The sequence below is a fragment of the Nuphar pumila genome, chromosome 8 (genome assembly GCF_984573655.1).
Source record: "Nuphar pumila chromosome 8, dmNupPumi1.hap1.1, whole genome shotgun sequence".
Lineage (NCBI taxonomy): Eukaryota > Viridiplantae > Streptophyta > Magnoliopsida > Nymphaeales > Nymphaeaceae > Nuphar > Nuphar pumila.
The window spans coordinates 890,878-918,855 of record NC_143256.1 but is presented as its reverse complement, the minus strand read 5'-3'; the positions used below and the strand labels follow the sequence as shown (position 1 = coordinate 918,855).

Below are 27,978 nucleotides of genomic sequence, written 5' to 3'. Positions count from 1 at the left end.
TATTTCAAATTCAAATTCAATTATATTTTCAATTTCAAATTTCAATTCTTCAAATTTAAGTTCAAAGTTCAATTTTTAATTTTAATTCTAAACTTCTAACTTTCAATTTCAATTCTGAATTCAATTTCAAAATTTGATTTCTAAGTTCAATTCTCAATTCAAAAATCCAATTCCAAATTCAATTTTAATCAATTTAGACTTCAAAATTCTTAACTTAAAATTCAATTTCAAATTTTTCAAAATTCAAACTTTCAAATTCATTTCAATTTCCCAAATCTGAATCGATTTCTAAACTTCAAAGTCATCTCTTAATGGATATTTTCAAATCCATTTCAAAATCACTTGGAAGATTCATATTTCTGAAAAACTTTCAAAAGCCAACACATTCTCAAACTCAAAATTATAGCACAAGCCTGATTCAATGTGCATTTACGACTTAGAATAATTTTTGAGACAAATTTAGGCAAGTCAAAGGCATAAATTCGATCATTGGTTCAATTACCACTGGTAAAGCCTAACTCAAAAATTACAGAAACTTGTTTGTCGAAGCTGAATTTTCTGATTTCAAAATTTATTTCTCAATGTTTTAATCATATCTCGAGTTTTAAAAATGATTTTTGAGATCTATAAAAAGGAGATGCTTTCTTGAAAAGTTAGGAATCCATAGAATCAATTTTCAGCTCAATCTCAATTATTTTAGGCTTTCATTCATTCAAAATACTCTGATTGGGTCAATTTACCTATCTCAATTTTGAAATATCTTGTTTTACTTGGATAAAAAAACCCAAATTCAGGTTTTCTTCTAAGCGTTTTCTGTATTTTTTTATTCTGGGACCCTTTTTAGGTTATTATGAGTCAATTTTATCAAATTCTAATATGTTTATGGATTTCTCTTTTATTTTTTGGGCATAAAAATGGTAAATTATGGATTTTTCTTAATTTTTCAATAATTGAAGAAAATCCATGAATGCCTACATTTATTTCTAACATGTTTACTCATTTTGTAGGATTTTTTTTCTTTATTTTCAATTGATGTAAATTCATTCAAGAATTGTAATAATACATTAATAAGAATTTTATTTTATGCTTAGTTTAGAATGAATGAGCATATTAGTTTAATTTTTCTTCATTTTCATTCATTATATTTTTTTCTTAATTTTCTTAAAAATGCTACAGAAACATGAATGGCACGTGCACCATTTAATAAAGGATAAATAATGCTAAGTAAAGTTCGTATTTACGGCCATAGTCAGAATATGAATAATACTTAGAATTATTATTTTTTATTAAAATACAAAAATTGACTTACACTCTTAAGTTTTTTTTAAAAATCATTATATTTCACAAAAATGATTTTTTTCCTTTATTAAAATCTAAAATAAAGATTAATTCAGAGTATATTCATGGTCATAGTCATAAATATACAAAAATTTAATCTTGTTTTAATTCTATAAATGAACAAAATTACTTTTATTCTTTATTAGAATTTAAATAAAGATTAAATTGAAATATGTTTATGGTCATAGTCATGAATATATTAAAATTTAAACTTATTTTAATTCTATTAAATAATAAAATTTGCTTTTTAAATTCAATTTGAAATAAATTGTTTTAATGCATTCGTCATTTAAGATAGAATTGCATTATTTTTTTTTAATTATTTCAAGTTATTTTCAAATCTTCAAATGATTTTGAAATAATTTTTAAAAAAACAATTCTCATTTCTATGTTCAAAATTATTTTTTAATTTCCATTCACAAATTCAAACTTATTTTCCAAATCCCTTTTTAATTTTATTCACTTTTAATCCTATTTTAAATATTTATTTTCAATTTCTAATTTTTGATTTCATTTCTAACTTTTCATTTTTTGAATTCCAAATTTCAATTTTTAATTTCATTTTAATTTTAAATATCAAATTTCAAATTCTTTTGAAATTCTAAATTTCAAAATTTCATTTCAAATTCAAGTACCAATTCTTATTTTTTCATTTTTTTTAAATTATAATTTTAATTCCATTTTCAAATTTTTGATTTCCCATTTTCTTCTATTTCGAAATTTCATCTTAAATTCGAATTTCAATTTTAAATCTCAAAGTTCAATCCTTAATTTCAATTCTAAAATTTAATTTCAAATTTCATATGAATCCTAAATTCCAAATTCTTTTTTTTTAATTTCAAATTCAAATTCAAATTCAATTACATTTTCAATTTCAAATTTCAATTCTTCAAATTTAAGTTCAAAGTTCAATTTTTAATTTTAATTCTAAACTTCTAACTTTCAATTTCAATTCTGAATTCAATTTCAAAATTTGATTTCTAAGTTCAATTCTCAATTCAAAAATCCAATTCCAGATTCAATTTTAATCAATTTAGACTTCAAAATTCTTAACTTAAAATTCAATTTCAAATTTTTCAAAATTCAAACTTTCAAATTCATTTCAATTTCCCAAATCTGAATCGATTTCTAAACTTCAAAGTCATCTCTTAATGGATATTTTCAAATCCATTTCAAAATCACTTGGAAGATTCAGATTTCTGAAAAACTTTCAAAAGCAAACACATTCTCAAACTCAAAATCATAGCACAAGCCTGATTCAATGTGCATTTACGACTTAGAATAATTTTTGAGACAAATTTAGGCAAGTCAAAGGCATAAATTCGATCATTGGTTCAATTACCACTGGTAAAGGCACCAGGAACGGTTGAACCTCATACCGACGAGCGAATCCTGTCTCCCCATTTTCCTACAAATTTTAAAACAGAGACGAGTAATTTCAAAATATCTTTACAAAAGGTCAAGTGAGACCTTGCGAGAGTTTTTCTCTTTCTTCCCCTAAAAAAGAATAAAAGGAAAAAAAATTGCAACGATCACAGGTTTGGCGACCGTGATGGGACTAGTCTTCGTCCTGTCGAATTTATGCATTTGCCTTGTTTAAATTTTGTCTAAGTCATTATTCACAAATGTCAGCTTCATTTTCATGCAAAACTTAGGAACCTAGACTCTAACTCAGCTGACATGATGCATATAGGCTTAAGTATGGTTTGGTAGGACCAAATTGAAGAGATTTATTCATGCTCACTTAGACTTAGGTCTGAAATACAACCCTCTTCAATCTAGGGATTGAATGCAAACAATGTGTACAAGTCTATGCTTCTTTATGATTTTCAAAATTCTATTTCTTTAGGACTTTGCATTAGATTTATTCTTGCATGTTGATCATATTTCAAAAACATCCTCCACCTATATTATCCTGGTCTTCACATTGCTGGGCTTTCTCACTGAACCATAGTTCAGGAAAAAAACTCACAACTGGGTCACTTATTTGGGATAATACCCCTTCCCTGCCATGTATTAAGGGTCATAGTCCAAAGTATATCGGCAGGCGCTCATGGATGTTGAGAAATCATTACCTTAGAACCGAAGATATTTTTTTATGTGCCACGTACTTTGCGCTTCAGCTTGAGTATATTGGCATATATTGATTGGATTCAGATGATATAAGTCTTAGAGTTATGATCAGGATCCTACAGCCATTTCAAACTTGTGCATTTAGAGTCAGCTTTTAGAGAGTGTTTTTGTGCATCCTTATTTATACGGCTTTATCATGATTTTGTGATACTTGCTTGTTTCTTATACATTTTTCGGAATAATTTTCTCAAAACCCTGGATATTTTCTTCAAAATTTCCTCTCCATTTTCAAAATTCAGGTGTATAGTTTCTTCTTTCTTCATTTCTTCATATCATATTTTCTAAAACCCTAGAAATCCGTTTCTAAATTCTCCTCTATTTTTTTTAAATTTCAGGTGATTTTCTTTCTTTTCTTCTTTTCTTCTTTTCTTCTTTTCTTCTTTTCTTCTGGATCTCGATTTTCAAACCCTATTTTGATCTTGCCTACTATTTTCCTTAAAAAATCATGTGTTTTCTTTCTTTTTTCTCCTAAATTTTTTTCCCTCATATTTTTCGATAAATCTCTGAATTATTGCAGTGGAAAGTTGTTAGCCCAAATCTTCTATCTTCTTTCTTTCATCAGAGTTGACGACTTTGCCTGGGTAACAAGGCCTATTTTGGTTGTTTACTTCCTTCATGGGAGCGATAACGCAATTGTCACAACTTTCGTGATGACCCAATCCTTGGTAATGGGATATTTTCTCCAATTGTCAACTTGATTCCAAATCTTGCTTATTCATCATTTTCTTTACCAAACTTACATTTTCAAAATCTTCTATCAGTTTAAAACCATCCCTTTATTCTGCAGGAAACATTGGCATTGTGACATGGTTCAGACAAGGACTGGAAAGAAAATCATTATGTCGCAGCATAGTGACAGTAGTGTAGAAGATATGAACTCTCCCAGATCATCCAGTGGACGTGGCCAAGAAGTGGAAGATGATATTGATCCAGCCATGTACAATCTGTTCCAGAAAATGATGGCAAAGAAGATATCAGAACATGCAAGGTCAGGTCCAAGGAAAATGTCTTCCAAGAACAAAATCAAAAGAAAGCCTGTAAAGAAACATATCAGGATTGGTAAGAAGAAAGTTCAGCATGACAGCACTCCTAAAGACACAGATTCGACAGATTTAGAGGAAGAACAACCAGCATTTTTTCAAAATCCCATGTATTGGTCCAAGAAAATGGATGAAGAGCCTGAACCGGTGAACAAACCCAAATTTCAGATCCCAGTGAAAGATCTGGTTCAAATACAACTCAAAAAAATGACTTGCATGGTCAGAGATCTATAGGCTCGAGACAAAGGCAAAAAGGTCTATACAAGCAAAGATTTTTACCCCGGCTTGGAAGGGGATAGCAATTTGGAAGATCTTCTCCAAAATTTTATCAAATTCGATGGAACCGGCAACCCCAAGGCTCGTCTAGATATGTTCTTTGCAGAATGCAACTGATTCAAAAGGGACAATAGGGTATTATTCATATGTTTTCCTTGCAGTCTGGAAGGTATTGCGACAAAATGGTACGTCGAACCCATCGAACTACGAGAGTTTAATAAAGTGGTCAACTTGTTCATTAAACGTTTCTTGTTCAATATTGAGGCTCTGCCTATTCTCAATCATCTCTGCAATCTGAAGCAGAATGATAATGAGAAAGCCAGAGACTTCATTCGTAGGTGGAGAGACACCTGCAACAAAATGAGAACCCCATCTCAGAGGAGCATGTGCTCCAGATTATCCAGAACAACTTTTCATAGCCTCTAAGAAGTCTTATTTCCGCCTCACCCTCTAAGTCTTTCCTCTAGCATTGAGTCTAGTTTCTTCATGTGAATTTTCATCAATTTTTATGGTGTTTTCAAATCTGTTTTTGGCCAAAAACAGCAACCCTGTTATACTATGTCACTTTTAAGGTTTGGTTTTTAACCCATTTTGTTAGAATCATATCTCCTTAATGGGAGATCATTTTCGATATTTATAAAAAGGATCATCTCCATCTGCATATCTAGTTTCTTCATGTAAATTGTCATTTATTTCTATGGAGCATTTCTATTTATTTTTTTTGCATTTTAAGTTGAGACACTATTTATTTTTAATTATAGGCATTATTCTGACTTAAAACCAACTCGCTCTAATGGGGTCCCACAAGATATTTTTTGAGGAATATTTTTGTGGGGCTCAACAATATTTTTGTGAGTCTCGCAAAAATTTCAGGCTTCAATGATTTTTTTTTTTTAGTACATCATTCTCTTCGTATTGACGAAACTAAGAAAGTTGGCAAGTAAAAATCTACTAATTTTACTTAGGGAGGAAGTTATGACTCCATGACTGTTTGAGCATATATTCGCAAGGATACATATATCCTAAGCATAATTGTTTCGTTGAAACTGATTCATTTTGCATTTCGGGTTTATATGCTATTTTCACATGAAAATGCCTCATGAATTTATTCAAAAAATTTTGCTAAAAAATTGTGGGTCTTACAGAATCTCCACACATTCATTCAAATACATAATGATTCAAACAAAAAAAATAGATTTAAATAATTTAATACAAAAGTACTTATTCAAAACACCAAAAACGTTCTGAGGAGCAAACATACAAAGAGAGTAGTTTCATGACTTCAGCGTGTCAATGTGCCATCGCCTGTAGCAGCTGTCTACTCATCACCTAAAAACCCATAAAAAGGGTTAGACCTACGAAAGCCTCATAGGTACAATAGTGTCACATATTTGTAAAGAGCTAACACATATATATATATGCATAATCATGCATTCAAATATACGTAAATCATAATAATAATACCACAAACATGCAACTATACAATTTATAAATTTGCACAAGCCGAGCATCATTTCTATTCCAATTAACATAGTCAATATCAAGTATTTGTTTCGATATTAGCCTATTTGCAGGTACATACAAGACAAAATTGCAGAGACAGACTGAGATCATTTGGGAGTTTATTATGCCATGTACTTTAATACACTAAAAAACTAATAATTCCTCTCTAAAAGAGACGATGTGATGACTAAGAGAAAGTTTCTCAGAGACTATGTAAAACCCATAAATTTTTGATATTTTTATGAGGAATAAAGATGAATTCAATGTCAAAATATTATTGAAACTAAGATCATATTTAATCATAATCCAAGCTTCAATTTGGATCCAGGAATTTTTTCAACAAGGAGGCATCAGATAGGATGGGGCAGCTCATCCTATTCAAATCTAATTATAATATTCAAAACATATTTATTAAATCTGAATTCAAATTTTTAAATCAAAATCCAAAATTGATAAAACTCCAAAAATTGAAAGCAAAATCCAATGAGACTCCCAATTCAAATACGCACTAAATTTGAAACCAGATTAATATTGAAATTCAATTTTTTTTCATTTAATTTCAGCTTAAATCCAAATTAAATCTGATTAAAAATTAAAACCCTAATTCAAAATAAATTATCAACTTGAAATTTATTTTGAATGATGATTAATGTTCAAATTATAATTTAATTTTTATCTTAATTTCAAATAATATTTTAGCCTTAAATTTTTTGTTATTTATCATAAAATATCAAAAAATTATGGGTTTTACATTAATCCTCTAGGAGATTATCTATAATGTTGTAGGGCATCAGCCACTTGCCCGTAGGAAACCCAAAACTAAACTTGAAGAATACATATAAAGTTTGTAATTGTACAATCAAAGTATGATTCTCATCATTTATAAATTTGAAGGTCAAGAGAATCCAAAACATTCACATAACATTTATTCACATTTATAACTATTCATTACATAGCATTAAATATTGCGTAAGTTGCATCCATAACATTTAGAATCACATTTATTCTCATTCATGGCATCAAACAATACATTCATTCGTATCCATGGCACTAAACATTACATTCATTCATGTTCATGGCAGATATTCACATAAATAAATGACAATACTTAATTCATATACATTTGCATAAACATAATTACGCCAAATCTCATTTGATCATGTCCAGCGTGAAACACACACACATGCTTCTCAAACAATTCAGGACATCAAAGTTCCTTACAAATATAGCATACGCTTATAAAAGAATGCATATGACCAATAGGTCAAAATCCCATTCAACCATCTCAGCGTACTTGATATGTGTATGCGTTCAAGTGCAATATGACATAACAGTCTATGAAAATGTAAACTTTCACATTCTTTTTTCCTAAAAGCGCATATTCATGTCCAACACATAATTATAATATGCATTCTTTAAATTATCAATTTTCATGTTCATTCTCCAAATATTAATGCACTTTTGCATTAAGATATATAAGGAATAGGCCCTAACTCGACCTTTCTTATGTGGCTCATATACACAAGCACCTCACGTGCTGCAAATAAGTCTATGACTTGCATCAATAGGTCAATCATATGACTATAAACATGTATTTTTTATTTATATGTAAAATTCATATGCAATGACATATGCAAACCTTAGTAGTCTCTACATGTTCATATCTATATGTTTATGCATATGATAGCAGTGATTCTAAAAATCTAATTCATTGTTTTTCTTATTTATTTAGACCCATCTGGTACAAAAGATGGTATAGACATCCAGAAACAATTATAAGAGTATTTATTATTCTATATATTTTATTGGCTTTCCCATGGCTTAACTGATTCTTTTCCAAGCGATTCAACTATGCAATGCAGTGGTTGGGAGAACGGACCCATGGTCCTAAGTCTAGGCCTACATCAAATCAAAATTATTGGCGAAAATCGAGCATGCATCTCTAACTCTGCAGAGTTGTGGTATTACCACCTATGACTCATTGATAGACATGTCTCCTAACCTTCGTAGGATGGGGACAAGAGGCACCTTCAACTATCAAAAATTCAAAATATCCCATGAGGCTTGTATCACCATTCCTTTTCCCAAGAGGACAAAGAGATCGGGTTGAACCCACCCATCTCATAAGATCAGGATAAAACCTATCCATCTCTAAGAGCCTAGCTTCACTGGTGCCTCCAATGAATTTATTGTCTAGAGTTATAGTTATTATTAAGTCATATGTCACATTCAAGTATCATTATCTCACATGATAACCCTCTCATGCCCTCATGCATGATTGAACAGTCCATGCCATTAGCATGACTTAATCTTACAAGTTCTCATGTATGTTATAAGTTATCTTGTAACTATGCCCTTATGCATACTACATGACATATTAATATTTGTTTTTATGCATGATCATATCATGTCATGATTCATCTATACATGCTTTCATGCATGATCCATTTATAACAGGTTTTCATGTATGATTCAGATACAACATGAATTATGCATGATTCTATCATGTGTTTTTATGCATGAAATATGTCATAAATGACTTAATTTATCATGCATGATACATGTTACATCATAATTCAACACACAAACAAGATACATGTTAAAACGTATTTATGTTCACACACATGATTCATTCATTGCAACGCATACATTCATATTTCATACTTTGCATACATGACATGCTTTACAAAATTATCATTCCATACAAGAATTTACAATAGACATGTTAATCACACCAATCATGCAGCATTCATTTCACACAATGCATGCTCAAACATGTACCTGCAACAAATACACTATATATTTCACTATCTAAAATCATGACGAGTATGATCTCCTGAACCACAACAAGAAAAATACTTCTATTCTCATACATTTAAATCATGCTTAGCATGTTCTCTGAACTACAATCATAACAGTCCTAGATATTCATAACTAAGTGGTGTGTGTGTACATAACGGTGTGACATACAAGCACTTCTATTCTCATATGTTCAAATCATGCTCCGCATGATCTTCAAACTGCAGTCCCAACAATCCTAGATATCAACAACTAGGTGAAGTGTGTGAGCATGAAGGTGTTGCATACAATAAAATAAATTTATTGTGTGATGCATTTGCATCACATACTTACCATGGGTATTTACCCGATTTGCATTTTTATGTATTGCATTTAATGCCCATAGCTTTTCTAGCCACAAGCGATATTTAGCAATAAGTATCATTTATTTTCTTTTTCGTACATACAAATCAATTGGCACAGTGCAATATATATAACTCAAAGTATTTGTGCTATTACAACTAAATTGATAATTGCATCTAACCATATTCCATTTGCAAACATAAACCATGCACGTGCACTTGCAATGACCATACTAGCGATGTATGTGTTAGCATGGTTAACTTCGTACATTCGCGCACTCTCAAGTGCATGTTCATGACGCAAACTATGAAATCAAAAGCATATTTATAACGTGTACAAAACTCACTTCAAAATGAAGTTTCAAACATGCATATTCGACTTTTGAAGACATTTTTGAAACCGTGTTAGAAAACTACATTCAAAACTGGAATTCGATCTCACGTAGGCATTTCACTGAACACTTACCATGCAACAAAATTCTCAAGACATAATCAAATTTCAGAATTATACAACATGTTGAACAGTGTTAATCCGCTACATTAATCATGTTAATAACAAAATTAACACATTTGCTCATTTATTTCATGCAAAACCATCAAATTAGGTATTTTTAAATTTAATTTGCTAAATATGCACTACACTATTATTCTTACGCAACATAGTGTTAAAATATACTACATTAATACCAAACAACAAGAATTTATATTCTACAAATTTAGTTTAAGAATCCTACCTTTGAGATATGATGAAAAGCATAGCAGAACTCGAAAACTAAGAGGTTCCACGTAAACCACAACAAATTATTGTGTAGGCAAAACACTCAATACTTGATGTGCAACACGCAACACCAAGCAAACCACAAGAATATGGTCAATTGAGCATCCTCTTATAGTAAAAGAGTGCTACAGTGCTACACACATAACAATAAATTCATCATAATATATTTTCGTACACGAGCAATAAAAACTATAATACAAATCGGTAACCCAATTGGTGAAAGGCCACAAAATAATATACTAAAAAAATCCAAAACAAGGTTGGACAGTTCTGTGGGGCATCTCCACATGTATGCATGCTGTCGAAAGCATAGCCATAGCATTGGCATGAAGAGCGAGGCACCTAATTTCAAGAGAAATATCGAATCCTCTTGAAAACTTGATCTGAAAAGAAAATTTTGAAGAAAAAGGTGGTTAAACGGAAGAGACACATATTGTCTAGGCTGACAAGGGTGTCGTCAATAGCCGGGCATAATTCCCAATGCTGAGAATTGGGCACACAAAATAAGACCGACACAATCGATGAAAAATCAACAAAGAATGCTAAATGCATACCTCAAACATTGTTGGAGTGAAAACGGCCCAGATTTAAGGGGCACACATCTCAATGCAGAGGGAAATACAAAAATCACAGAAAACCTAGTTAGGGTCAATCGGCTATGAGAGAAGTGCTTAAACTAAAAAGGAATTTGATGATGTAGTAGGTGGGAAGGGAAGAACTCACTTATTGTCATCAATGGTGGTTGTAGGGTGGCAGCAAACTCCAAAAACTACAGCTTCCAAGCAAGGTATCTGCTAGGTTTTTGGAAAAAAAAACAATGCAAATAGGGGTCGTGACATTAAACACCACAAGCAAGAGAAAGCCAATTGAAAGAGGGCTCTCTGTGGTCATGTAGCAGGCTTCCAAATTGAGCACAAATCGCTCGGCTGGAACTGCACAGGGAAGGGAAAGAGAGAGTCCCTGCTAGGCGGTGGCTCTGTTCCCAATGTGGCCTCCAGCATAACCCAGAAGCAGGGGGGAAATCTCTAGTTTTCCTCAAGCACAGAAGAGAAGATACCTCTGCATTTCAGCCTCGAAAGATTTTGTATTAAGGTCAGGGGATATACAATTGAAGCAGTTGAACGCCATCTTGAATATCTCAAAGGGTTGTATGGCACGGCAATAATCATCTCCGTCTAATGACGAGTTTGAGAGGAGGTTAGGGAAAATCTTCAGGAAGCGAGAGATGACAGAGAGGAATTTCGTCGCGAGCACACAAAGTTCTGTATCCTGGGTCTCAAAACCAGTCCTCTTCGTCGTTGTCGCCTTCCCCTTCTTCTTCTTTTTGGTGTTGTAGGAGAGGCTGAAGGAAGGTTGTGAAGTCTCGACTGAGGCCTTTGATTTTGACATTTTCCAAGTGGGAGAACAACGAAGCGGCGTCCATTGATGATCGGAGACACGAATTAGGGCAAGAATGATAGATTAAATTGATGATCGAAATGAGAACTAGATGGAGAGAAAATGGAGTTTTAAGAGGAGAGGGTAAAGATAGAGAGTCACCGCTCGGAAAATTTGGTTATGATTGTGTATACAATTAGGGTTTTTGATCAATTTTGACTTAATGCATTTAGATGTTGATGCAGACTAAGACTTAAACTTGAATCTAATCTCTCTCTCAACAAACATATGCATTATTGTGGTTGTCATCCTTGCAAAAAAAAACTTTTATTCTTTTTTAGGGGAAGAAAGAGAAAAACTCTCGCAAGGTCTCACTTGACCTTTTGTAAAGATATTTTGAAATTACTTGCCTCCATTTAAAAATTTGCAGAAAAATGAGGAGACGGGATTCACTTGTTGGTACGAAGTTCAATCGTTCTTGACGCATTTACAAGAGGTAATTGAACCAAGGATCGAATTTATGCCTTCGACTTGCCTAAATTTGTCTCAGAAATTATTCTAAGTCCTAAATGTATATTGAATCAGGCTTGTGCTGTGATTTTGAGTTTGAAAATGTGTATGTTTTTAAAAGTTTTTCATAAATCTGAATCTTCCAAGTGATTTTCAAATAGATTTGAAAATATCCTTTAAGAGATGACTTTGAAGTTCAGAAATCGATTCAGATTTGAGAAATTGAAATGAATTTGAAAGTTTGAATTTTGAAAATTTTGAAATTAAATTCTAAGTTAAGAAATTTGAAGTCTAAATTGATTAAAACTGAATTTGGAATTGAATTTTTGAATTGAGAATTGAACTTAGAAATCGAATTTTGAAATTGAATTCAGAATTAAAATTGAAAATTAGAAGTATAGAAATGAAATAAAAAATTGAACTTTAAACTTAAATTTGAAGAATTGAATTTTTAAATTGAAAATGTAATTGAATTTAAAATTGAAATTTAATAAAAAAATAGAATTTAGGAATCATATGAAATTTGAAATTCAATTTTAGAATTGAAATTAAGGATTGAACTTTGAGATTTAAAATTGAAATTCGAATTTAAGATGAAATTTTGAAGTAGAAGAAAATAGGAAATCAAAAATTTGAAAATGGAATTAAAATTAGAACTTGAAAAAAATAGAAAAATAAGAATTGGTATTTGAATTTGAATTTGAAATGAAATTTTGAAATTTGGAATTTAAAAAGAATTAGAAATTTGATGTTTAAAATTGAAATGAAATTCAAAATTGAAATTTGGAATTCGAAAAATGAAAATTTAGAGATGAAATCGAAAATTAGAAATTGAAAAAAAATATTTGAAATAGGATTAAAAGTGAATGAAATTAAAAAAGGATTTGGAAAATAAGTTTAAATTTGTGAATGGAAATTGAAAAATGATTTTGAACTTAGAAATGAGAATTGTTTTTTTGAAAATTATTTCAAAAATTACGTGGAGATTTGAAAATAACTTGAAATAATTACAAAAATGATGCAATTATATCTTAAATGATGAATACATTAAAAGAATTTATTTAAAATTAAATTTAAAAAGCAAATTTCATTTTTTAATAGAATTAAAACAAGATTAAATTTTAATATATTCATGACTATGGCCACAAACATATTTTAATTTAATCTTTATTTAAATTCTAATAAAGAATGAACTTAATTTTGTGCCTTTATAGAATTAAAACAAGATTAAATTTTCGTATATTTATGACTATGGCCATGAATATACTCTGAATTAATCTTTATTTTATATTCTAATAAAGGAAGAAAATACATTTTTTTGAAATATGATGATTTTTGAAAAAGACTTAAGAGTGTAAGTCAATTTTTGTATTTTAATAAAGAATAATAATTCTAAGTATTATTCATATTCCGACTATGGCCGTAAATATGAATTTTACTTAGCATTATTTATCCTTTATTAAATGGTGCACGTGTCATTCATGTTTCTATAGTATTTTTAAGAAAATTAAGAAAAAAATGCAACAAATAAAATTGAAGGAAAATTAAACGAATATGCTCATTCATTCTAAACTAATCATAAAATAAAATTATCATTAATTTATTATTACAACACTTGAATGAATTTACATTAATTAAAAATAAAGAAAGGAAAATTCTACAAAATGAGAAAACATGTTTGAAATAAATGTAGGCATTTATGAATTTTCTTTAATTATTAAAAAATTGAAAAAAATCATAATTTAGTCTTTTTATGTCCCAAAAAATAAAAGAAAAATCCATAAACATATTAGAATTTGATTTGAAGACTCCTAATAACCTAAACAGGGTCCTAGAATCAAAAAAATGCAGAAAATATTGGAAGAAAACTCAAGTTTGGGTTTTTTTATTTAAGTAAAACAAGATATTTCAAAATTGAGATATGTAAATCGACTCTATCAGAGTATTTTGAATGAATGGAAGTTTAACTTAACTCAGATTGAGTTAAAAATTGATTTCATGGATTTCTAACTTTTCAATAAAGCATCTCCATTTTACAGATCTCGAAAATCATTTTTAAAACTTGAGATATGATTAAAACATTGAGAAATAAATTTTGAAATCAGGAAATTGAGCTTTGACAAACAAGTTTCTGTAATTTTTAAGTTTCAAGAGCTAAACTGATTCAATTTCTCCCAAATTTGTGGGAGAAGTTGCTTGGTTCAACCATGAAACATTTTCAATTTACAGATCTAGAAAATGATCTCTCATTAGGGAGATCTCATCTAATCAAGTTGATCAAAAATCTGTAAAAGCCTATAAAAGAAAATTCAACAGGTTTCTGATTTTTTATCTGAATGACAAATGAAAATTTAATGAAAATTTCTAAAAATTGGCATGCATAAACTAGACATTCTCAAGAAAAAACTTCTTTTTACAGATCTAAAAATATGGGCTCTGCCCAAAAGGAACCTTCGATCTTTATCCTGAATGAGAGGGGCAAAATGGTAAAAGGGGTAATCTGGAAAATTCAAGAAAAGCAAAGGAAGCTTTGCTTATTTGGCCTATGAATAGGATCTCTCTCTCTCTCTCTCTCTCTCTCTCTCTCTCTCTCTCTCTCTCTCTCTCTCTCTCTCTCTCTCTCTCTTTCTCTCTCTCTCTCTCCTTTTAAGAAAATTAACCCCTCTTTTTCTACTTGTTCTCTCTCTAAAACCTCTCCTACCTAGACTAGTTCTTCTGAGCCTGCATGACCTGGTCTGAGCCTGCATGACCTGGTATGAGCCTGCCTAACTTAGTCTGAGCCCAACTAGGTCTAGTCAAGCTTGATCAAGTCAAACTCCATTTTGGTCATAACCTTGGTTTGATTCATCCAACCTACACCTAGCCCACTTGGGCTAAGTCTGAACCCACCTAACCCAGTTGACTTGGATCGAATCCAGTTTGGTCCAAACCACTTGAGTTTAGTAGCTTGACCTGCTCTTCTTCTTTCTTAACTAGGTCAAACTCATCTGACCTAGTTTAGTCATTCGAAAGAAGGTTTGAACCCCGTTCAAAGCAGGCTAAGCAACTGAAGTCATTCTTCACTAGTCAGAGTGTAAGTTTGATTCGTTGATCACTCTCTCTCAAGTATTTGCTAATTTATGTGTTATAAAATATATCATATACGTTCTGAAAGTAGTATCGAACCCTAGTCCTTAGTTTATGCCTTCTGGGATACTTTGGTGTTCATGCGCATCTTTTTGCAACTATCATTGGATATTTTACTATAAAAGTTATTGCTTTATGTAGTATATATGTATTTAGATTGTTGTCACGTCGAATGATACGAAAGCTCCTACTTTTTTGCATATTATATATATATATATATATATATATATATATATATATATATATATATATATATATATATATATATATATGTATGTATGTATGTATGTATTTGCTTATACTTTTAAGATTGTCATCGCGTCGAATGATGCCAAGGCTCTTGCTTTTTGCAATTTGCTTTTTGCAATTTACTTTATGCATTTAAGATTGTCATTTCACTCCTGATTTGTGTAATTTACTTTATGCATTTAAGATTGTCGGCATGTCGAACGATGTCAAAGCTCCTGCTTTCTGCATATATATATATATATATATATATATATATATATATATATATATATATATATATATATTGCTTTCTACAAGTTAATTAGATTGGTTTTTCCCACCGAACATTAAATATGTTTTTATTTATGTTGTTGCACTATATAGCATAGGGTCTTACTTATATTACATGTAGTTGCGCATAAATGAGCATTCAAATGAAGATCAACTCCAAATTGTCAATGTGATTCAATATGTCATACCTCGATCAAGATTCTACTTGACGAAAGAAACCCCTATTGGAAAGGTTTTGCTATTGCACAAAACTATTTTTTCGTAAGAACCTAAGTCACTTGTGCATAGCCTAGCTAAGGCCCAAGGTTCCAACAAACCTCAATGGATGTGAAGTACGCACAACGGTGTGCATCCATCCCTGAGTTAAGTGTAGCGTTCCTCCATCAAAGAGAGGAAGTGTTGCTGAAATTTCTGAAAAGATGCTCACCGAGCTTAAAAGAAACACACGCTTTCTCAGTCAAAGAAAGAAAGTGTTGCCAAAATTTTTGAAGAAGCTCAATAAATCTTAGAAAGAACGTAATATATTACTCCATCATATATATGAGGTGCTACCAAAATTCTGACAAATACTTTCTATGAATAGAAATGGTCGTCACGCTTCCTCCGTTAAGTATAGAAAGTGTTATTGAAATGTTTGGCAGAAGATCTGCCTGAATGGCACACTGATACCCTGTTGTCGAAACACTGCCAGAATGGCTCATTTCCACATTTGCCTGTAAGGGCATCCTACTCGTAAGGGTCGAAGTGCCAAAGTAGTGGATGTGTCTTGACTAGGTTAAATGCTCTTTGCGATTATATAAGCTGAGCAGTCGATCCATTGAGATTGTGTTGTATGCATGCTTATGAGAAATATTGTTGCACAACTAGACTCGTAAGGACCGAAGAGCCAGAGTTCTTTGTCTACCTGAAAGAGGTGAGGTGCTTGTGATAGTCGTAGATGTCGAAAGTAGAGTCAAGCATGCATATGAATAAAACTTAATGGTTTTCTGGACCACACGGTTGGACCGTGCTTCAGAATACTGAATGGAGTCGGGGTACATATTTCCTTAGTGCATGATGCACTAATTTGCTCAAGTATCATTCAAATATCCTACAAGTAACGGTTAGACCGTCAGAACCCTTTAGGACTATTGTTCACTGTGGCAGACGGTGATGGTAGAGTCATGAGTGACATATATTTTATTATAAATTATAGAATTCAAGGGATCTCCCGTCACTCAGAAGGTTTGAGGGTCGAAGTTATCCTTAAGATCTAAAGATTGAACACAACTATTGCAGTAGAGGATGCATTCGAAATGACCTGATAGGGTTATCCGAGTATGAGTTCAACTGCTCTATCATGGATAGAGTCAACAGGCCTCTGGAGTATCTAAAATACATAGAATAATAAACCCTCAGAACGTTGTGTTTATGCAAAGTTCAAGCTTCTCTCATGTACCTGGGGGTGAATGGTTAATATCGAAACAATGCATTAGTTCTAGGTTCAGCGATATATGAATGTATGAATTAATGTGCATTGTTACGATAAGTCCTACATAACCTTATGAAAGGTGTCAAGATCGGTATACTATTGGACTGATAGGGCAAAGACTCATGTTATATATGTATGACTAAACTAAGCTCGAAGAGCTCGCGCTTAGATTTATGGGATACGGATGTGCCAAGTCTTGTATACTTGAGCTTGATGTTTCAATTTAGGCCCAAAAGAGGCTCACATGATATGTGCCAAGTCTTGGAGACTTGAGCGAATTATTCAACTCGTAGCCCTGAGAAGGCTTTCGCGATATACGCTATATCGTGAAGTCTTAAGCGTCGTTCTTGCGAACTGTGATCCTGAGTGGTCTATGCATTTCTATGAGTTCATACTTGAAATGATTGAATATTTTTTTACCAGACCAGTAATGGTTCTGACCCCGTTTAATAGGGAATACAAGTGTTGAACTTGTGATGTAATATGCGGAGCAAGGCATCATCGAGTTTCAGGATTTCTCTACACAGTGTTGCACCGCTTCCTTTACAAAACCAATTTCATAGAATACTATTTTTTCCAAGTAGTGATGTTTGTAATAAAGAACTTTTTTGATAAATGAAACGCCTTGGTGGTCAATGAGTGTTTGGCCATTTACCTGTGACTTGTCTGGAGTTTTCTAAAATCGATGACTTATTATCGTTCATTTCTGTTGCTAAAACCTTTTCTAAGTTTCGCTGCAAAAAAAATTTATGAATTTTTGACTTAGTAATGTTTTGGAAATCTGGGGCGTTACATATTCGGACCCAAATCCGAGATGTTTGGGGACGCAATCCTTTCAGCTGGGTACTTTGCCAGTAACCTGTCCAAAGTTCGCTAACTTCATATTTTTGAACAAATATTTCATTGTACTTTCCTTTTAACTCTGAAAATGATCAACTACAAAAAAATTTAAATTTTTCCTAAACTTTTAGGAGTTAAACTTTTTGAAGTGTTACGATAAGGGCCGACATGGGGTATGATTGAACTCGGGCTAGAACCCTTCAGATCTGCTTAGCTAAACGAAACGGGTCATGCTCAAGCCAATCCCATCTCGGAACCGATACCTGGCTGGATGTCCACATTGTTGTGGCCCATCACGCTTTTGTATTCTTAAGCAAAACGGGCTCATCGTCCAATATAGAAGCGAAAGATCAATCAGCCTGTCTTCTTAATTTCGCATGAGATAAATTACTAACTAAACGTTTTAAAATCTTCCTTGAGGACGTGTCAGATGGCAGCAAAAGTTTCTCCTTGGGGGTGCGTTTGATGCCCGGCTAAGGAAAACTTTTCCCCAAAATGGCGGAAAAGCGGAGGATGTGTTTGATGGAGGAATGTGGGCTCCACTGAAAAATGGGAAACTTTTCGTTGTATGGGTCTCACGCACAGCATCTAACACAAGATAAGAACCCGTTACTTCCTGCTTTTGGGGACGTACTCCTCAAAAAGCGAAGATAAAAACTCATTGAGCCCCCATTTATCTATGATAAATTTTCCCTATAGAAAAAATTCCGGGTGTTGTAAACACGCCCTAAAGGAGAAAATAAATACACCAACATATGAAAACTGTCACAATAAAGGTCCGTGTCCCTGCTGAAACCACCAGGATACATACGAACATTATTTTCATATTTGTAATGTTCTTTTAATTGTTTTTAGTTTTATTTCAATGAAAATATAGCATAGCAGTGGACGGCCATCTCGTTGAACAACCGTCAGGATGCGATCAGCGCGTCAATCCAGCACAAAAAACACTGGAGTCCATAACCAACCAGAGGAATCGAATTATAGTTCAGAGCCTCGATAAAGAATTAAAAAAAGTAGGAAAGAAAACCCTAAAGGCCTTTTTTAAATTGCAAGCACCCGACGCAACGTCAAACACTTTAGGTGCTCAACATTACGCTGTTCCATATATTACAATATCTTAAAATAAAAAATAATTTTAAAAAAAAAAAAAACACAAACATCATGAACACGCATCGGACGCTCGTCCCTCTATCTTTATCACAGAGTTCAAAAGCATATGAGACGTTGCAGGCATGGGGTTGGCAACATGCAAGTGATAATCATCATGGCCGATACCGTATTGGGAGAAAGTAACCAGCACCCTGTTGATTACTACGGATGAACATCGGTTGTACCACACCCAAAACTCTAACAGAGCCAATAATATATTATTTTAGGGTCCAAACTTGTTTTCACTCAGACTTCTTTTGGGTGTGGAATACTAGGAGAATATTTGCTTGATGCATGTGGAATACATATTTTCAACTACTACTACAAATCTGTAGTTTAAACTCAAGGATCAACTAGCAATCCTTGCCCATGTCCCAAAACTTTTGCACCCCTCCTCGGTTACATAAAACATGGAAATCTCTTGTTCGTTACACATTAAACATAGTCGAACAACGTTTTCTGTAGCCAAGGCTTGTTCAGATTCAAACACAACATACATTTTCATAGTCAAGGCTGCAAATAATTGATTGCCAGGCTGCCAGACATTGGACATTAACATTATCGATGCTACTGTAGGTCGTCCCCTCTGGCAGGCCAAATGACAAAAACTCTTAAATTTGGAACAAACAACTACTATACAGAACGAACCACTGACGCACAAAATAGTCCATAATGATTCAGATATACCAAATACTTGATTGTTGGGATATGCAAAGCTTCAAATCACTCGAGAAATAAAAAACGATAAAACCAGTTGTAAATCAACTGAACCATCCACGCAAGCCTTGTTTCTTTTTGGCCCAGACATTAATTACATCTCTTATGAAACTCGAGCGTCAATTTTCATAATGTCTGTAGTAAAAATTTTCATGTATCGCAGACCAAGTACAGGCAACAAGACAAGAAAAAAGAAGGCAACCTCAGATCATCAGAGACTACAGACAAGTAGTCAATCGAATGCATCATCATCGTCATCAGGAAGAGGTTGAGCAGCTGCCTGCAGCAACTCGTCTTCATGCCTGAACAGCAACACCACATTCAGGAAATGGAACATATTAGTACCAGATCTTATCGTAAAGAGCATTCTATTTAATGCAACATCTTTAAATTCAGCAAGTTAACCACCATAGCCACTCACAAAAACTTGTAGTTAAAGAGACACAAACCAATGCCTATCAAATTTTCAACATTAAACTAATCAAACACCTGCATATTGCCTGAGCTGCATAGTCTTTAACCAAAGCTTGTTAAACCAGAATTTATCGGCTTTGCACAACCAACCATGAATGGCCATACTGCCAAATGCGCAAGAGACACCATAAGCACCATAACCCAGTTCTCGAGTAGGTGCAGCATATCAATTTGGCAACTGGCTATGTAATGTTCACCTCTTAGTTTCAGGCCTAGCCAGTAAGCAGAGCTACCAACAACTAGAGAAAACTCATCCGAACTAAACAAAAAAGCTCATGAGACAACTACTCAACATTAGTCACGAACAGCAGCAAGACTTGCTGCAGGTCCAAGGTTGGCATGCCCAGTGCTAAACCAACAGGCCAGACCCAGATTCAGATGAATTAGACCAAGGGAGCACCATACGCACAGAACAAGGCTAACTTCAGGATGTGCTACCAGGCCTCTATGCCCTTATACATGTCATTAAGGAAATATAACATATTCAATGCTGCGCTTGGTGCCCAAACATTCCCACTCAAGAAATGGTTGGCCGACACATGAACTAAGTCAGTGCTGTCGGACATGCCTGAGCAGCACAACGCTCAACCTCTCACCCTCTAATTAAGTGATTAGTCAAAAAGGACATACTTTTGCTGGGTCACCATGTCAATTGTCACTTCTGGAGGTGCAAGGGCAGGAGACTCAACGAAATGCAGATTAGGATCCCTGTCAAGGAAAACAGATCAGCAACAGCCTTTCCTTGAAGAAATTGCAAAAGAACAAGAATTTACCCTGCAAGCTTTCTCGCTAGATAAAGGAAAGGCTTTTCGAAATTATAGTTGCTCTTGGCAGAAATTTCATAATACTGGAGATTCTTCTTCCTATGAAAAGTAACTTGCTTTGCTTTCACTTGTCTGTTCTTCACATCCACCTTGTTTCCACACAGAACAATAGGGATGTTTTCACAGACCCTGATTTGACAATGAGATTGTTAATACCATGCATAGAAAAGGGATGAAGCTTCAAAATGTATATCTAAGGCATACCGGCAGAGGTCCCTGTGCCAGGTCGGGACGTTCTTGTAGGTCAAACGTGCAGTGACATCAAACATGATAATTGCACATTGTCCATGAATGCTGCAAAACACAACCACAGGAGTGTCCATCAATCAATAGTATCATCACCAGAACTGTTATGCATGCAATGCAGTAAAATTGTGCCAGAGCAAAAGAAAATAAATCCAGACAGTAAGGTGACCTCAGGATTCGTGTGAAAATTTATAATCATTCATGTGAAAATTTTGGTTTAAAGTGTGAAGTTGTGACCCAGACACAGAACAGCAGTTCCATAAATAACCACAGTCAAATATTACATACCAAGGCAAGAAAATTGACAAATACACCATAAAGTATATCCACACACAGCTAAATCGACTAATCAAAACTTATACAAAAACATAAAACTTAATGCAGCTCATAAATGACCTGAAATGGTTATAAGACATACAATCTGCAGATGAGAATATACATGGGATTTAACTACTTGCAGCAGATGATCTATGTGATTTAATTATCAGAATGCATTTGAAGAACATAAGTTCTTTGTCTTCACCTCCCATGGGAAGTATTTTGGCCAAGGAAAGGGAGAGAAAGAAGAGGAAGAGGAGGGCAAGGGCCTTTATGATATTTCTCGGAACAACAAGAAACTCAACAAGTTGTAACATGCAAATTGCAATCCTTATATTATTGGAATCTTTTTTCCAAAACACATAATAATGGTCAACTAAAAATATGATGCTTCTCTTTCATTAAAATGTAAGGCTCTACCCGTTGTCAGGTTTTATAGAAAGAATTATGGACTTTATTATTATTTCAAAACTTATTTAGCAGGGAGTTTGGGATTAAGTAAAGTAAACAATAGAAAATGTACAAGGTGAATGTTTGGACAAAGGAATATTAAGAGTTAGCACAAACTCACATCACAATATCCAACCAAAACCAAGGGAAATAGGGATCTTGATCAAGCTAGTGCTTTTGTTTGCATAATAGATTTTGAAAATAAATTCTATTAGGGAAAATGTGTTTTGGTCAAAGCTGTGATTGTGATTCTTCAGCCTCTGATTCCTGGTCACAATTGTGACCAACCTTTTCACAAATTAAAGCTGTATTATAATCACAGCTGTGATCCCTTAGCCTGTGATTCTTAACTATGACACGCTTCTGTTGCTCTGTGAAAGTTTTGTTATTCTGACTTATAACCACAAGAACTTGAGAAAATCCCACTTTTACAGGGAGTTGCAAATGTGCCCTTAGTGGCTGATGAGAACCTAAACTTTTACAAGCTGCAAATTTGTACACCATCTGCCACAGCATGTGCTTAGATCCCAACTTTTGGTAAATGCCCACACGAGGACTCAGTCCCAGGTTGGTTTTCAGGGAAATTCAAGAGCACAGTGTAGGTTATGACTTCCATTTGGAACAGCAACAGTGGGTGGACTTCTCATTAGGGAACCTGGTGAACAGATTAAATACAACAAGTTGCTTAACAAGACAGCAGCATAGGGAGAACCATGAGGCATAATTCATGGCAATAACACACAATATCATATTCACCCCAACACCAGACCCGTGCAGAAAGTCACATTCATAATTAATCATCGACAAAAACATGGGTTTTCCCATGACAAACAATAATGGCAAAATCTCATACACCTAAAAGATCCATATGGATATATTAACTTTGGTTAATTGGAATTGATGTAGAAGTGAATTCCAACAAATCAGATAGGAACCCAAAAACTAATAAAATGTAAGATGTAGAAGTGAATGGTTTATAATGTTCAGGCAGCAGAATCATAAATGAACTGCACCACATATGGTGCTCACATAGGAGTATTCAGTAATGATATGTCAGGCATGACATTCGAAACCATTACTAGCAATGGAATCCCAGTCATCGAGAGTAGCCGCTCTTTACAAAAGTATCAAATCCAACAATTCCTTATGTGATCCTAAATGAACCTCAAATATTCAACCAACTCGATATGTTTGTGTCAGGCATGCTTCAGAACAAATAACCTCTATGCAACTGCCTGCATAGTCTAAGCAGAAATTTCTACATTATTCCAAATAGCATATTCAACACAACTCAATGCATTTGTAAGATAATGAAGGCAGATAATTGCAACTGGTTGACGAAGTAAAACCATTTCCACTCAAACACAAAATAATCTCACAAACAGAAAAACCCATATTTAAACAGTTACAGTCATGTGAACGGACGAGGCAACTAAAAGTTATATTCTGATGCACAGCTCTCAAATTTAAAATGACATAAAAAATATAAGCGCGCACCCCAGGATTTTTAACAAAGCATCATTAATGATTCTCGATAAAATAGAGTTAATTTCAAAGGAAAATAACCAAGAAACCACTTATACATGTAATGATACTTACTAATATCCATCCCTAAGGCCACCAAATTTTTCTTGCCCAGCGGTGTCCCAGCAGTAAAATCTGATTTTCCCACAGTTTGTGAAGAAGTCCAACGGATGAACCTCTACTCCAATCGTAGCTGCAAAAACGCATTAGACAACTTGTATACTCAGTCATCGTCCAGTCAAGTTCTATCAATCCAAAGATAGACAAGGTCAACCATGGCAATGTTGTTAAGTATAGGTTCAAGCTCGAATGAGGACAAAAAAGGTTAAGACTTACGCTCGTATTTCTTTTCAAACTCCCCGGTCAGATGCCTCTTAACAAAGGTAGTTTTCCCTGGTTAAGAATTAAAGATGAAAAGAATGAGTCGGCTTACACCAAAAATAAACCAAAATAATAGAAAGAAACCACCAAACACCAAACTAGAAACAATACCTGTTCCACCATCACCAACAATAACAAGTTTAAAGTTTGGGTAGTCAACCTGTTGTTGATTCGGCAATGCCTGAAATCCCAACACCAACAGGAATTGGAAAAGAAGAAGAATATCACCAAAATACAGAAAAAAAAAACAAAAAAAAAAGACAAGACCGAGAGATTAACAACGACCCATTACCCTAGCACAAACACTAGAAGAGACAGAGAAGAAAATCAGATGAAATCATCCAAAACAATAAGAAAACATATAACAATACCTTAATCAGGATTTTAACTTAAAAACTTTAGTAATCGTGATCGGAAAACCGTAAAGATGAAAAACAAAAAAGCAACCAACTAAAACCACACGACGACGAAGATGAGAAAGAAGAAGTTAGAGAGAACATCGGGACGATCAATCAAAAACTCCAAATCCTAACCCTAAAAAGCTAGAGAGGACGATCTTCATCAGAGAGAGAGAGAGAGAGCTCACCATCGCCTTCGCGGCTTAGGGTTTTTTTGCGGGCGAAGGGAACTAAAGATGGCGCTCGTCTGAGGTAATGAGGGAACACTGTGGGGCTGGCTTTTATACACGGTCTCGCCGTTCGCTTCGTGTCGACGCGACTATATGGGCCGTCCATCTGCGTGTGATCTATTTCTCCCCAAGCAAGGGCTCAGTGTGAAACTGTCCGGACCATATTATTAGAACGATTTAAACCCCGTTTGGAAGGCTGGTTCTTAAGCTGCATGAACGACCAAAAACATGAATTTTTTTTAGTTTTTGGTCACCAAACATTTGAAAGAATATTTAGGGTCAACCTTTTTTCCGTAATTCTATAATCAGACCTCGCAATTTTGAATTTTTTAATATGATTTAGACTATCAAATAAGCCACTATATTTTATTATTGTCCTTTAACTTAGTTTAAATTATCAATCAAATTACGAGAGTAACTTTCATCGTTAAGAGTTCAATCGGTTTGGCGTTATTTTTTGTCATTTTACTTAATTTACGTTATCAATCAAATTACAAGAGTAACTTTCATCATTCTGAGTTTAGTAACTTTCATTGTCATGAGTTTAATCTATTTACCTTTTTCCCTTTATGAGAATGAATGAGTATTTTTTCATTTTCAGGCGACGAAAGAAAAAAGAAATCTCCTCTTTTAAGATGATAACTATATGGTCCAACACGTGTAAAAAATCTTGACACCAAATCACGTATATTTAGAGAGCTAAAAATAAGATACTATAACGTGTCAAAACAGCTATGCAAACCAAGCATGTTTTTTTGTCTTGTTTTGCGATAAACTTTTCTTTCAAACTGTGCCACCTCCGGGTCTCAAATTTTTTTGGAACATCTTATATGCCTACAGAAGACCACACTACAAGGACCAGCCGGAATTTTTCTCATTGCTATTGCTCTATTTGTAGCGGCTATTGTTTTATAACGACAAAAAATCTGGCCAATAAGTCATTGTAAAGAAATGGTTTTTGTTAACCAATAACGGTGACATTTATAGGTCACCGTTAAAGGTGACCCAACACCAACGAGATTACTTGTCGAAACTAAGAACACTAATAGCGATGAGGTAGCATATAACGACGAGATACCCTATGACGATGAGATCTCAGGATCATTGTTATAGGCTACCTATAGGTTATAACATTCATGTGACATCGTTATAGCCTATAGCGGTGAGCATTAACTCGTCGTTATAGGCTGACTATAATGGCAAAAAAAGGATTTTACCTATAACGGCGAGACAAAAATATCATCGCTATAGGCTATAAACCTGCAAATTAAAAACTACCAATTAGTTTTAAAAAAAAATTGCATTCAAATACATACACTTCAAATCTACACTTCTACGAAAACTTTAAATATACTAAAATTAACAACTAAAACACATTCAACAAAACAACATTACACTTCAAATATACACTTCAAACATTCAACTTCAAACATACATCCTCAAACATTCAACACACTTCAAACTATTGACATACACTTCAAACATACCTTCTACAAAAACTTCAAATACACTTCAAAAAATAAACATAGACTTCAAAAACACAAACCCCCTACATCATCTTCAAGCTTGCAGCAAACACATTTCAAATACAAACCCACTACATCCTCTCCAAGCCTGCCACAAACACACTTTAAATACAAACTTCTTAAACCCTATTTCATTATCTTCAAGCCAGTAATAAACATATATACTTATAATACTCACATAAATCAAAAATTTACTTATAGCAATTATAGTAAAGAGTTAATTCATCAAAACATATTTCTCATGTAAGCAAAGAGTTTAAAAATTTTAGATCTAAGATGGGGGTTTTGTCTTTTTGTATCTATGAAGGCTTGCATCTCCTCTATGAGTTTGTAGTTTCTTCTCTCACGCGCTATTTCATCTCTTAATTCTTGAACCTTTATCTATGTTGCTTCCAACTAAGTAGATAGCTATGAAATTCTGGCCTGACTAGAGTAGGATATTTTGGATGGAGAAAAAAATGCACTCATCCCTTTCACATGTTTGTACCACTCTCTGAAGACCTTAGCAAAGACGACTTGCTGCATCATCGGCGGGCTTCTATATAAAGAAGATGTTGACTTTTTAATCTTTATAGATTGCAGCTTTGTTTGCGCATTGTTAATAATTGGTTATTAGTAACTAATGATAATGTACAAAATAGAATGAATGAATGTGGCACTATAAAGTGTGAGTTACTTACAAAGGTGTCTTATGTTTTATTATAAATGAATGTTGTGTGATATGAATGGGTACGCGTCTTTTTATAAAACGCACTCGTCATCGATTTCTGCCCATATTTTAGTCTTCAAATAACAAAATAAGAATCTATTAGATAAAACATATTAATCACTATACTATTTGAAAAAAATAAACTTAGAGAATAAGAAACTTATTCTTTTATGATACCTCTAGAGGTACGAAGACGATCCACTAATATGTTGGACCGTCTGTTTTGCTCTATTCGTTGAACTTTTCTTTGACACCCACTGTTAACCAAAGGAAGATCAATTAATAGACAAAAATCTAAAAATTTGAACATTTATTTACTTAGAAATATACATCCAATATTTATTGTCTAATAGTCTATGGTGAAAAATATGCAAACCTTTCCACACTTTAGAGTTGGATCCCTCAAGATGATGTTGTTTTGCTACATCGTGGTTTTAAAAGTTTTGGTAATGCATGTAAAAAACCTTCTCGCACCCTTTAGTATGATAGTTGAAGCTACTTCTCCACACACCATTGATGTTCAGATACATCTTTATCTAAATCAAACTCTTTCGGCAACAAATTATCAAAATATAGTTAGTAACGCTTCTTTAATGGATTAATTTGTTTATCAAAATATAGTTAGCCAATATATGTAATACTTGCAATTTTTAGTAATTAATAAATCATTAAAATATGGATTTTATACTTTAATTTGGTGGAATTGAAAATTTATCTAATGCCAATTTGTATTCGAAGTTACATATTGAATTGAGTCATAATCTAAAAAGGGTTTAACATTGAATTTAAATTTGGTGTTAAATTGGATTTAAATCACATATGGAATTTAATTTAATTTGAAAGAAATTTAAGATGAATTTAGTTTTTTATTTAGATATGGGTTGTATTAATCGAGTATGGATATGGACGGGGCATGGTTTGCCTAAGTTAGATTGGATCTCAATTGGATTTGAAATCCAAGATAAAAATCTAAGGAAA

General features: G+C 33.3%; 1 protein-coding gene across 1 annotated transcript; it reads right to left on the bottom strand.

The window, feature by feature from the left end:
* Positions 1-19,856: 19,856 nt before the first annotated feature.
* Positions 19,857-24,793, bottom strand: LOC149829424 (GTP-binding nuclear protein Ran1A). The gene is made up of 8 exons (XM_090015931.1): positions 24,724-24,793; positions 24,249-24,318; positions 24,093-24,149; positions 23,832-23,949; positions 21,423-21,512; positions 21,168-21,347; positions 21,025-21,102; positions 19,857-20,222 (listed from the first exon to the last, which is right to left on the bottom strand). The coding sequence occupies exons 1-8, from the start codon at positions 24,724-24,726 to the stop codon at positions 20,153-20,155; spliced, it is 666 nt and encodes a 221-aa protein (XP_089872057.1). The 5' UTR covers positions 24,727-24,793; the 3' UTR covers positions 19,857-20,152.
* Positions 24,794-27,978: the final 3,185 nt, after the last annotated feature.